The sequence below is a fragment of the Stegastes partitus genome, unplaced genomic scaffold (genome assembly GCF_000690725.1).
Source record: "Stegastes partitus isolate 25-593 unplaced genomic scaffold, Stegastes_partitus-1.0.2 Scaffold359, whole genome shotgun sequence".
Taxonomy (NCBI): Eukaryota; Metazoa; Chordata; class Actinopteri; family Pomacentridae; genus Stegastes; species Stegastes partitus.
The window spans coordinates 266,470-280,391 of NW_007578090.1; the positions used below are offsets into that span (position 1 = coordinate 266,470).

Sequence of the window (13,922 nt, forward strand, 5' to 3'; positions counted from 1 at the left end):
CAAATAAACATCAGTCCATGAAGAGTGTAGAGATCAGTAGCTGAATCAAATCGATCAATTACTTCTTATGCGCTAAATGTAAGACGTGCAAAAACCAGATTCCCTTTGATTCTCTGTCTCTGTATTGATGGTCAGGATGCAAATCTGAGCAATTTTCAAAGTATACATTGGGTTTTTTTTTTCAGCGACTATCATACAAAGAAAGAGGTTTACCAAGAAATTAGGACAGACACTGTGTAAAACTCTAGTTTACTGAAGGGTCATGGACTTTTTTTCACCTTCTAGACTGCTGAGTAAACATCTGGCTCTGCTGGATGTTTAGTAACCCTGCTCAGAACTTCCTCTTTGGTCACTCCCAAAGATTTCTGGTTCGTACAACAACTCCCTGCTTAAATTAAAATACAAATACAGTCGACCTCACATCCTTCCATTAGAGAAAAGGCAAAATTCACAATAGTCACTCAAATAACTAGAAAGTGAAAGAAGTAATAATACATTTTTAAAAAATGCTGAATACTAATTTAGTGAAATAAGACATTACTTTTGAATTGTGGTTGAAAAGAATAATTAAAAAAAAGAAAAAAAAACTGTCCTGGACAAATTAGAGCACTTTGCTGATGAGCAGTGGGCCAAAATCAAAATACCTGTCAACAGGTGCAGAAGTCTGATTGGGTTACAGAAAACACTTGATTACAGTGATTGGCTCAAAGGGATGTTCAACAAAATATTAGTTTACAGGTCCCATCACGCTTGTTTGCTTGTTGCTGTTTTCCTAAATACAGATTTCTGTTGAACTACAATTCAAAATTCAAAGAGTAATAAAATGAAAGTACAAAGTCTTTCTAGAAATATATTTCACAAAGCTGCACACAGCATCAGTGATTTCAAGGAAAAACAAAAAGTGAATACATTTTAAATGATTTCCTCCCATCAGTCATGAGACTTGTGTGTCGCAACATTTGATTTTTAAACAAAATTCAGTTTTCTGCTGGTTCTCTCATAGGAAAAATACACAGAAAATTACGAGAGCAGCTCCTTTTGTATAAAAAATTCACTAAACAGGAAGAAATACAACTAATTCAAACTTATTTTACTTTGCTGAATAATTTTGGTTCTCAGTGTTTCACTGTTAAATTGAGTCATGTCGCCTCATCAGTCTATTTTATCAAAATATTAATGTAAATGTGGTAAAAAAAAATAAAAATAAAAAAAAAACATTTAAAAAAGGGGTCTGTCTGTGTGTTTAGCTTGCTCTTCATTGACCATAGTTTTGTGATTTACACTGGCAAATATATACCGATATATCTCTGGGCCTCTCATAATTTCAACTTCCATCTTCTTTTACCGACCAAACTGTGTTTTTCACATTTCTGAGGACTGAATAACAGCATTCAGTCAGTCCAGTAGGTGGCATTGTGTCCACAAGTATAAACCAGTTGCATGCTTTTCAAGGCAAAAACACAGAAAAAAAGGAAAATAAAAGCAAATTAATTAACGTGCGGGATAGTTTTGCATCTTCTGACTCACATTTACCCTTTTTACTGCCATCACTGCTGCTTCACTGTGGAAATGGGTCATTTTTGTTCTCATATTCATAAGAGTTCAAAGAGTTAATAAGAAGATGGAGATTTTTGACAGAGAAAACGTTGCAGCCCGAAGTTGCTCGTAGAAATCTGCGTTACGCTGGCCATCATTACGGCACTGGCATGCTTTCATAGATATTCTCGGCAGTTACGGTGTTGAGACGTTGTCCATCATCCCTGGACAGAAACATCCTCCCTGGTTTGAAAAAAATGCAAACATGAAATGATTTTTTTTTCAACCCACTCTGTGACTGCAGCTGTTCAATAGACGCCCACTTTTAATGTAAAATTAATCTGGCAGATGAGTCACAAACTATAATCCATTCCATACTTACGGAAAATAAAGACGAGGATTATGATTATGGGGAAGAAGAAAATAGCTGTCACCCTGCCAATGTTCCCCACTGCCAGGAAGCCTTTGAATTTCTCCTGCAAGACGAAAAGAATCTTATCATGAGGGACTCGGTCAATTATTATTAGCATATACTGTAGTTTTTAATATGTGCCATAAATACATGCGATAAAATACGGTATATGAAAATGTATGTTTAAAACTGTAATAATCTCTGTAGTCTCTATTTCTCACCTCCAGCTTTAACCCACACCTACGCATGAGCAAAACAATATGATTAAATGTATAGAATTGTCAATAAATAAGTGTGAAGCGGCACTTTGTTTTCATTTATGATTCATATTTTGCCGCATAATTCTTACAATAAAATGTTTCTGAAAAGATGTAAATGAATAAAAAGATTTTATTAGAGCTGTGACTTAGTGGTTTATTTTTTTTCATTTCGATGCCTGATTGCAGGTCAACACTTTTACGGAGTGCATTTTTCTTCACAGTTTATATAAGAGAAAAAAAAAAGAAACACTTCAGAGACAAAAACAACGTAGATTATGACTTGATTCACCTGAGAGTCCTAACGCACTTTAAAAAAGTATGATTTTCTTGGTAAATGTGAACATTTTTTAAACAATAAATAGCATTTCCTCTTTTAAATAAAACAGAACCATACCTCAGCTCTTACACTCCCGGTTAAGCCAGCGTTGGTCCATGTTGGTTCATCATCTTCCACATTTTTTGTTTCAAACGTTGTCGGCGTTTCTGTAAGAAGTTGAAGCTTTCTGTTAGTGCCATCCATAAAAAAAAAAAAAAATTAAGTTTTATTCTGATTTCAAATGAAAGAGCTGCTTAAAGATTTGCAGAAACAATCGTGCATCATTTAGATCTACATGAGCTCTTTGTACCTTCATTTATCTACTTATGTATACCTGTTGGGTCACCTTTTCCCTCAGCAGTAGAAAGTGTACTCTGAACAGGCGGTTCCACGGGAGCTGAAAAAGAAATGTCATTTGGTTGAACTGAAAAACATCAAATGATTCCGATCACCTGTTGTGGTTTGTATGATCATTACCTTCCTCCATGAGAAGCTGGATGTTGACCTTATAGTCATTGAACCAGCCGGGAATCTCGACCCTGCAGCCGTAGACACCAGCATCAGCCCACTGAGCGTCCACGATGGTCAGGGAAGCGTCTCCGTCTGTCACCCGGCCCGGCAGCTGGTACCTGGGGGACTGCCGGAAGGACACAGCCCCATCCTGGGAGGAGAGGATGGTGCTGGAACATTTGGACCGAGGCACCTTCTCTTGTCCCCAACAGAAACTCAGGACGCCATGAGTTTGGGCGTCATAAACACACGGCAAAGTGACATTGTGCCCAACCAGGCCGATGACTTTGAAGGTGGCTGAAGACGCTGTGAGGAGACGGCACAGATTTGGATCAAACCGGATGATGCAGATTGCACGTTTTATTCTGAAGCCCATGGCTGCGCCCACACTCCTCCTCACACCCCTCCAGCAACAAGCCCACGACAAATTGCACAAAACAAAAAAAAGAACAAAATATCGACTTACCTCGGCTCAGGATCAAGAGGAAAAAATAAGAAAGACCCCGCATGTGTGTAGGCTATTGTATAACAATGTCCTGAAGTGAGGATACAATGAATTTCTCCCCCCACACACTCTGCAGGGTGGACGGTAGCATAAGCTGAAGACTTAACTTCCCTTTTTCTTTAAGTCAGGAAGGAAATCAATATGAGTCTTGTCTGCATTTGGACTGGAGTTCTTGAGCCCACTGGAAAAAAGAATCTGCCTTATCTGCTGTTATCAAAGTTTATCATTGGAGATATAAAACTCAGCTATGTCCTGTAAAAAACAGACATGTGAAAATATTACACACTGCAAAGCATAAACACAGCATGCAAGCCTGCATTTCTTCAGTATGGGAAGTTTTAAATGACAGACACTTAAACCGGAACTATGACCGCTGAGTAATGGTTATATCTGGCACAAGCACTTCTCGTTTAGTCACATCTTATTAGGTCACTATAATTTTGTAGAATTGATGGCGTGATTCCTGGCATTGCTCCGATAGATTTTTGCAGAGGGATCATTAAAGTTTTATCTTATCTTCAGCAATAATAGTGGTAACCGAAGTAGCAGCAATACTGCAAGACTGTTGTTGTAATTTGGCTGGAATAAATTGTTCTCTTCTGGCCCGGAAAGTGGCGTGTCCCCATCTTGGCTCTGAGATGATTTCCTTAAAAAATGGTTATGTAGGATTTATTACAATTACTCAGTGCACCAACAATAATGTGTGTCTTGTTACTAAAGTTTCCCTTCATTAAGAGTATTTTTTGAGCGTTTTCCAGCCTTTATTACAGGGACAGCTGAAAAGAGACAGGAAAGAGGGGAGGAAACAGACATCCAATTATGTTTGAGATTCTCCTCAAAGTGACTAATAAAGCTGAAATCATTTATTCTGTCAGTACTGATTATCTTTGTTACCACATGTGGCTTCTTTTATTTGTTTTGCACGGCTCTTTACTCTCATTATTTCTGGTGTTTCTGTCTTAGTCTACTTTTTTTTTTTTACAAACATACACTTTAGTGCATCGCAAACATCACTGCAGTGCAGAAAGGACATATTCTTTTTTTTTAACATGGACCAAACTGACTTTTGTATGTGTTGTAAATGTTACACAGATACCCTCTGCCACAGGATTTATTTCTGCCATTTGTTTTATTGGTTCAGTATGAACTAATGCTCGGCAAAACAGGTCAAATTCCCCTTTGCAGGCTCCAGTTAGCATCTGTGGATGTATGTGCATATGTAATATACCGTGTGTGTGCGTGCTCATTGCCATGTGACGATTACGAATGGGAAGGAAGTGTGTGGCATGTGGATATATGAGGACAGCAGTCTAGAAAAATATTTTGTCTTCGCCAGCTTTTATCTGCCCTCCGCTCACCTCTGACAGGCCCGTCTCCACCTCCACTTGTCAACGCTGTCAGCCGCCACCGAGCTGCTCGAGCGCTCCATAGATCACTGTCCTCCCACTGGGATCTCCTGCGGTTTGTCAATTATCACAGCTGCAAATCAGTTCTCAGATTGTGTCTGACAAACAACAAACAAACCTTTTAAAAGACACACGAGCGGTGGTGAGAGAACTTGAAGCAACTCTTGTCTCTTAGACATTACATTTCTTGTGCAACTAAATTGCAACAGCAAATATGTTTTGAAGGAAACACAGCTGCATCCAGATTTAGTTTTTAATCAACTTAACAAGGACGTATTGTTAATGCACATATTTGGGAAGCTGATATTTTCACTGGTCTGTGTAATGCTTTGCAGTTCTTTGTTCAATTGACACCATCAAAAAGAATCAAATCAAACTTTCATAATTTCTTTTTTAATTGGTTCACAAAGGGATCATCAATTTTCAATCATTCACATTTAGGTTGTTGCTTTAGAATTAGATTTTTGAACAAAAGTAAAATTAATCAGTCTTTTAATTTTCCTTCTCTGTCCTGCTTGTGGTTGGACTGTACCATTATCACCCAGGGAGAGTCTACAGCCAGCCACAGATGCAGCAGCACACTTTTGTCATGCGTGTTGCTTCTCTGACATTGCAATAACCTGATTTATTGTTTACACTTGTTTTGAAGGAGGCGAATGTGAACATTACTCATAGACTGGAGTCAATGCACTGTTATTGTTTAGATTAAATACAGAGTAGCAGCCTTCAGAGCCTCTTCCCCCATCCACCTGCAAAAACAAAGATAAGAACAACATTACAAAAGTGTCAAACAATGTATAGTCTGTCTCATTTTATTAATGCCTAACGTATAGTGTAGCTGGTTAGCCGTGACACATAGTTAAAGTGACTAGGACTGTGGCTAAATGTTAGCTACCCCTCTGGGCACTAATGGTACAGTCCAACCACAAGCCAAACACAAATTTGGACAATTAGAATAATGGGACTATGTAATTCTGAAGCAATAACCTAAACATGAGCATTTAAAAATGAAGCCAGAATACGATTATCCGAGAAAGACAGAAAAAAAAAAGAGGCCCATGTAAGTTCTAAACTCATGTTTCATTTTGATGGTGTCAACTGAACAAAGACCTCCAAAGTGTTACACAGAACCCCCGATTACACCAACAAGGATTTTGATGTCAGTTTTTAGTTGGAAAACTGGGTGACAATTGATCTAAATGACTTCTATTCTCCCTCCTTTCAACAGGCTAAAATGTGGTTGTATCAGTGTGTCAGAAAACACAAATGTGTTTAGTTATTTAATGTTTAATTAGTTTTAGATGACTGGTTTAAATATAGCTTAAAAGAGAAAGATTTGTCCGCCTGGTAGGAGAACTGTGGTCTACACAGAGACATAGTTTAAACATGTTTCATGTCCATCCATCCATCATCTATACACCACTTAATCCTCACTAGGGTCACAGGGGGCTGGAGTCTATCCCAGCTGACTTAGGGTGAAGGCAGGGGACACCCTGGACAGGTCACCAGTCTATCGCTGGGTCACACTTAGAGACAGACAACCAAGCACACTCACATTCACACCTACGGGCAATTTAGAATCACCAATTAACCCATGCTGTGTGCAAACTCAACGCAGAAAGATCCCAGTGTCCCCACCGGGACACGAACCATAGGGGCCTTCTTGCTGTGAGGCAACGGTGCAAACCACCGAGCCACCTTGCAGCCCCATATTTCATGTTTTGTATAAAATGGCATAAAGATAGACCTTTACAGGCTGTGTGCTGCCTATAAAGTGAATGTTCAATCTTAACATCTTTAAAAGGTTTGGGTTAAAACTGTTCTGAACATGGTTTCACTGATGACCGTAGTTGCTTTTTAAACATCTTTTTAACTAAATGCTCTCTAGACTGAACTTATCAGTAACATGGTCACTGACAACTTGTTTCCTTTTTGTTCTTTTATCTGATCTCGTAGTACAGTGTAGTGACTGCATCATTTATGCATGTTTTTGTGGTTAGATTGAGGTGCTTACATCATTTGGTTACAGCTGGGGAAGATCTTGGTCTTCTTCAATGCAATAAAAGTCGATAATGACCATAAATGCAAATATACAACATGTGTATTTATATTCATCAAAACCACAATCTTTCTCAAACCTTAACCAAAGCTATTTTATTGCTCAAATCTAAGCACAGACTGGATACAAAGGTTTCTGATATGAGAGTCGAGCACTCTGTATGCCCGTCATCCACCTCAATAACCTCCTGCCATTTCTGATGCAGTTCATAAACGTCACATTTCATTGATTTAAAAGTTGCCTCCAGCTGTAAATTTGCCATAAATCACGTTACACCTAAACTTAAAACTATTTCAGTAATAAAATGTAAAGCCATAAAGTCGTAAAATAACTTACTGAATGCAGTCTCTCCCTTAGATTGTGTTTTTTCTTTTTAATATCAGAAAATAAAGCCTTGTTAAGGAGCCTGCGCTCGCTCAGACAGTAGCACCACTGCTTTGTCCTTAAAAACTATAGTTATTTGCTCAAACTTTGCTCTAGTACAAAAGGAGTCCTGTTTACTTTGATTTAATGTCAGGGGATTCAACTTGGAGCCGCTGTCAATCTGCAGTACAGATAAAAGTTTAAAAATGGCATTCAGACCAGAAAAAGTGGTCTCGGGCCAAAATGCCAGCACTAACAAATCTATGGCTGAGTGACTTTTGCTGATGTCTGATAAAAACAGGAAAAAAGAAGAAGTGGGACTCCAGAGATCAGAGTCAGTGTCATTTTTAGAAGTCGTAAAGGACCTCGGTAGCCGCTGCAGTCAGCTCCAATTCTTGAAACTTGAACTAAAGCACAGAGAGGCTGATTTTAAGAGTGACTGGTACAATGACAAAATAGATACATCAACTTCATTCTTTGTCAATTTGAGGTTTCCTAAAGTGATCCATCACAGCAGGCGGATGAGAGACGCATCGATTTGCAATATTGCTGACGACAGAGGATTCACAGTTACCTTTGGAGCAAACATGCTGATCTGTCAAACGGCTCCTTGGTCCATCAGATGACCTCCAAAAACTAAATGTGTTTAAAAACCATCTGCAGGAGGCAATAAAGGATGTCCGATGTGCATGTGTCCAGTGGAAGAAGGTCATTGTTACATGAGCATCACTCATGGAAAAAGAATATACTGGAAGGTAAACATGTTGACTTAAAACTACAGAAAGAAACAGGCTGCACCACAAAATATCTGTGAGGGGCAGCAAAAGTATAATCCCAGAGTGAAATGTATTCACTGATTAAGTTATTCAACATGTTGATGCCCAGATCGAGACCTTGTGGTCACAGTGTTGAACAAATATTTTTGGCTCGACAGTTTTTACGTGCCCGTTGCTGTCCTCTAATGACAGCTTGTTTTTGCTTTGGCTTGTCAACGCTATCAGCTCGACGAGGTAAAAAGACCACCACTTGGCCACTCTCCTGATATTGAGCTGAGACCCCTCAGCCCCTCCAAAGGTGGATTTATAGCAGTGAAAGCACTAAAGTGACAAAGTCCGCCAGCGTCCACGCTAAATATGTATGTAGAGCGAAAAGGGGAAAGAAGATGACATTGTTACAAAACGACAACGTCAGCATTGGGAAGAGCTCAGAGCGGATGGACAGGTTAACAAAACATTGGATTTAAACACAGGAGACGTCTGTGTTGTTTTTAAAAACACAACCACAATCCTTCAACAATCTTAACTGAGTGATTAGTTTGAGAAACATGACAAGACAAAGCTGCTCTGACAAAGTAGGAATTTTAATCCAAACCACGTTTCCTCAAAACTTATTTTTATACCCAACCCTGTTTCACAAAACTGGATTCTCGTTAACGTTTTGAAAGATACACATTTTCCTTGTTCACTCTTCGGCTTAAGTTTCATTTTCACACGTTTTTTGGTTCAGGTTAGACTCAAAAATTCCTTGTTAGGTTTTAGGAAACGAGCACTGTTTGGATAAAAATAGAACCCTTTCACAACAACATGAAGATTCTCCTTCATTTTCTGGCTCACCAGGGTCCCACCTCATCTTGTAAATGAAGATATTGTGAGTAGAAACATATTTATAAGATGTCAGCTATAGACGTAGTCCAGGAGGACACATTTCCTTAAAATTGTGATTGAGGAGATAGTTTAGTTGTATAGGAAAGTAATTTTATAGAGAGAGGATTAAAACATCTTAACTAAAGCAAAGACACAGTGATTTGTAACAGCTTTTGAAGGCACAAACAAATGATACCAACATGTTGATAGTAGCAACAGATCAGAAAAAAGAAAAAGAAAAAACTGTTTTTCCAGATGGCATGGACAAAAATGTAACAACAAGGGATACTGCAGTCTTTGAAGTACTGCGTGGAGACAAGAAGAACTGTTACTGATCAAGCAAGTCAACGAAAGACCCCATTTCAGCAACACCTCATTAAAACTGTCTCTACTGCAAACCTTCTGCTCACCCTGACCACCGCTTCATATCACACTGAATCAGATGTACATATGGTGACTGCCCAGTATCGTCCCATATTTCTCAATGAGACAATATCACAATGTCAGGAATGACAGTTTCTTTAGGAAATAATCATAAAAGCACAATACAGTCTGATCATTTTCAGTGGTACAGTCAACAGCCAATATTAAACTCTAAAGGTATGCTGTAAATTGGGACTCTCATTAACCTATTGCTTCTAAATCCAGCTTTAAACTCCAAAAGAGGCTTTTTTTAAATTTGATTTGATTTCATTTAATTCTGTGAATTCTGAGTTTTTTCACTTTTCTCTGCCAGATCATTTAAACTTTTTAGAATCAGGAGTTAAGTAAGCCTAAATAGTGCCAAGTCATAATATAGAGTGAGTTTCTGCTGAATATGTCCATTGTTTTCTTATTTCCTCTTGGAGAACGTCTAATCTATGTGCGTACGACTGTGCGATTGTGTGTGCAACCTCATGCATGATGGATTTACGACCGCCGATGCCGCCGACTGTGGAGATCGGCCCTTTCCCCACTTCTTACTTCCCACCCTTCTCCCTCTTGGGAGTGCGTCTCAATGTTCCACTCCTCTCTCCTATTAATATCTCACTGGGGAGACCAGAGCTCATGGTGAGTTTGGGAGCGGAAACGCCTCCGAGGACTCCTGGAAGACATAAAACAGGGTGAGGGAAGATTAGAGCGAATGAGGAGAGAATTTTAGTCCGACTGTGTGAAAGAGGATCAGAAAGTGTGGGTAACTTGAGGAAACAGGGTGGAAGTGGAACTAACGTAAGAATGAGCACCAAGGATGGAGAAGTTGGCATTGGACAGGATGTGGGGCCACAAATACACCTTATATTTACCACCACAGTTGCACGTAGGACTTATCGGAAATGGAATAGTTTTCGTGTTGTTGTTTTATAAAAGACACACTCTAAAATTATTCTGAACATTCCCAGTGTTCGTTTTCAACTCTTTTTCCTCCCACATCCACTGTGTTGGGACGCTGCCATGAATCCCGTCACTGTTACTCATTGCAGCATCATTATGGGAGATCCAGTTGCAAGGGTTTGTTCCCACAAGCAATCTTTTATGGGTCAATGACTTACTACTCGACGAAGCTCATAGTCATCTGTGCTGCGTATTCTGTGGGAGATTATGAGGCATGAAAAAGGTAAGACGTTGGGACAGCGCCTCTGTGCCTATACAGCGTGAGGAAGAGGGGCACCGCTGGATATGACCAAGAGCATTCTCATGAGCTCACTCTCCTTCGGCACAATCGAAGGGGGAAAAATGTGCAAACATAAACATACCCTTAAAGGAAAGATGATTAGGGATGTACAGAGGAGAAGAAGCTCTCCTGACCCGAAGCTGATTCAGATCCAACTCTTTCTCTCCTCTGGGAAAGCAAGTCCTCTTTTCATTTCTCACATGGCCTGGCCACCCCTGCTACTAACACAGCACAGAGAGATGCTGAGAAAACCACACGAGAACATGAAGCAGGAGACCAGTCTGGGAAAGATTATCCCAAGCGCCAATCCCCTAATAGTAGTGATGTGAAATCAGTTTTTACTACTGTCCTCCATGTAGCTGAGCCTTCAAGTTCCATAGGACGTCTTTTATGCTTCGCAACGCAAGTTCGTCCAGGCAGTCAAATGAAAATTCAAAACAGGGACACAAACTCATGTAATCAGGGGCAAAGAAGTAAGGACGTGCAGGTCAGAAGTTTAAGTCCTCTTGTTGATTTAGCTCCTGAGGCGTCTATCACAGTGTTTTTTCCTGTCAGTGCTTTTGAGCACAACACAGAGGACGCCTGACTCAGCGCAACACTGTGAATCAACGCAGGGCCACAAGTCCTCAGAACACTGCAAGGGTCAGAATTCATGAGAAAACTATGTTCATACTCATACTGTTCACATGCATGTTTTAAAGATGATTTGATAAGCAACACAGCATGAAACTATACATTCCAAACTGCACACTGCAGCATTGTTTTTTTTTTGTTAACTTTCTAAACACTGGCCAGGTGATCCACTACTCACATGAAAAAAAGAAAAAAACAACAACTCACATGCAGTACAAAAGTGTTTTTAAGAACCACTAGTAATGTTTAGTTTATGTGAAATCTATAAGACCTTGTGATGTCTATAATATGATAACAACAGTGCAATCTGCAAGCAGAGGTGACAGACAGAGGCAACCAAAGACAGAATGTAGGTCAGCGACTTTTCAGTCCCCTTTGTAGCCTTTCGTACTGTATTAATGAATGAAGTGGACAAGAAAAATTACAATGAAGCTTATTCAGCCTGCAGCATTTATTCACATTCTTCTGTTTAATTTTGTGATTCGCATGTAATCAAATGCAAAAATAACATAAACTAAATAAAGACAGCAAAGACATCCTGCCACTGAAACATGGCATTTTGCCCTACATGAGTACGTCTGCAAATATCATTTTAAAACCACATTTAGGAAATTCTCTAGTTTTCTGTTTGCAGGTTCTGTATTAACAGCAGTTATTATAACGGTTTTCCTCAAAGTCTGTGTCAAGCAAGAGGCTTCCATCGACCATCTGTTGAAATGTTTTTTTGTCCGTATGTTATCACTGTAACATGTTTAAGATAAAAGCTCTGTTTCACAGCCAGTGCGTTGTGTTAAATAACATTAATATAACATCTCTCACATCCAGCCAGCAATAAGTATGCTTGCACTAGCAGTGGAGCTACAAATGTTCAGAAGCAGCAGCTACCACAGCTTGAGGCTGAAGCCAAATGTGTGGAAACGTGTTAAGGTGCAAAACCACAAATAGCCACCAGAGGCTGCTTCCAGGATACTCCCTACTTCCAGCTAAATCCCATTCTAAAACCATCAGCTTCTCTCTATAAAAACAGTTGGTAATTATTCATTAGGGTTTTAATTATTAAATGAGGGCCTTCTAACAAGTGAGCCACCCTAATAGTATGTGTCCACAGGGGCATTTTTAGATGTGAGAGATTGCACCACCTTCCAACACTGGACACTTGACGGGCGTACAACTCTGCAGTGTCACAGCAGATGACTGACAGGTGCTATTCAACAGGAATCCAATGCTGGCTTCACCTTCCTACAGCCGTGCAAACATTGGCCGCATCTGACTGGACAAAACATTTCACTGAAAAGCTGCCTGCTCGTGGATTTCTAACCAGACCAACGTAGTGGGGTCATTTGGAAACTTTCTCTTTTATTACAAAAACATTTCACCAAAATGTGTCTCTAGAAACATTTGATCTAAGAAATGAGCCATGTAGCTGCTGAATCTGTCCTCATTTTATATTGGCAACATTTATTTTAAGAGTTTTAGGAAGTCGCTAGAGGCGGCAGTTCACTCTTGATGCACCTCGTTAGCATAGAGCAGCATAAAGATCTTCATGCAAATGAGGAGTGGGCAATGTGACGCCTTGTCTCTGGAATCACATTGCAACCGAACCAGAATGCATAGCATGGCTGCTGACGTAGACGTAGAAACATTTTTATGATACGTCACAAACAAACATAATCTGGGAGAAAATATGTTTCCTTCTCAATGTAACCAAGAATGTAATTTAGTTGTTTACGAATGTAATTAGTGTTGCTGGCTCAGCTCCTACCATCAGTCACGCGACCCCATCCGGCAGGTCAAAGCGGTCCCTTGAGTGTTTCCCATGATATAGTTCTGTAGTGTTCAAGCATAAATAATTCTGTCAGAGACATAAGCTGCACATTTCTGACTCTAACTTGTCCAGTCCAGTTCTATTACTGTTCAATAGTAACATAAACATTATACATCCAGCCGCTGTCAAAACAACGGTTCAGTCAATAGATGCAGGACAGAGAAAAAGAGCTTCCACTACATTTGTCCAGCCAGTTTTTAATCATTCAGACAACACTAACAGGAGTAACACCCACTCAATGAGCTCTGATTGAGTCATTGGTAAAGGCGGAGGGTGGGCTGATTTATTATCACTGTTCAATTCAGACATAAGGATAGAAGGCTGCTGCAAATACCAGTCTGAGACATAAATCAGCCTGGTGAGCTAACAAGTCTGCCACTACTGCGGGAGGTTTGGAAAGAACTACAGGACACAAGTTAAAGCTGTGTCTTGTTGGAGGTTGTGGAGGCTCATGTGAAAAGGTATTTAAACAGAAAGTGATTTTTTTTTTTTTAAGGTTGTTTTTGTTGTTGTAAATTTTAGGATACACGACATCTCACTGTGATTTAAAACCCTTTTTCAAACACTGTCACTGCTTAATGTTATGTCACTTCTCACATCACAGCTGGTGCTCCTGCTGCGCTGCAGTCAAGGTCACAGGAGGAATGTGTGCTTGGACCAATTTACCTACTCGAGGCATTTCAGGAATTTTTACACACACATCACACACACGTACATTTCTTCTGCCTCCAGCCGTTCAGTCTACAGAGTACATCATCCATCTTCAGCCGCTGATCCCTGTTTATTGGATTCATATGAGGAAC

At 39.7% G+C, this 13,922-nt stretch overlaps 1 protein-coding gene across 1 annotated transcript; it reads right to left on the reverse strand.

The window, feature by feature from the left end:
• Positions 1–836: 836 nt before the first annotated feature.
• On the reverse strand, positions 837–3,612 carry LOC103359210 (hepatitis A virus cellular receptor 1 homolog). The gene is made up of 6 exons (XM_008284443.1): positions 3,501–3,612; positions 3,002–3,340; positions 2,859–2,921; positions 2,603–2,691; positions 1,919–2,012; positions 837–1,779 (listed from the first exon to the last, which is right to left on the reverse strand). Exons 1-6 carry the CDS (start codon positions 3,541–3,543, stop codon positions 1,694–1,696), a joined length of 714 nt encoding a protein of 237 aa, XP_008282665.1. The 5' UTR covers positions 3,544–3,612; the 3' UTR covers positions 837–1,693.
• Between the last annotated feature and the right edge of the window lie 10,310 nt (positions 3,613–13,922).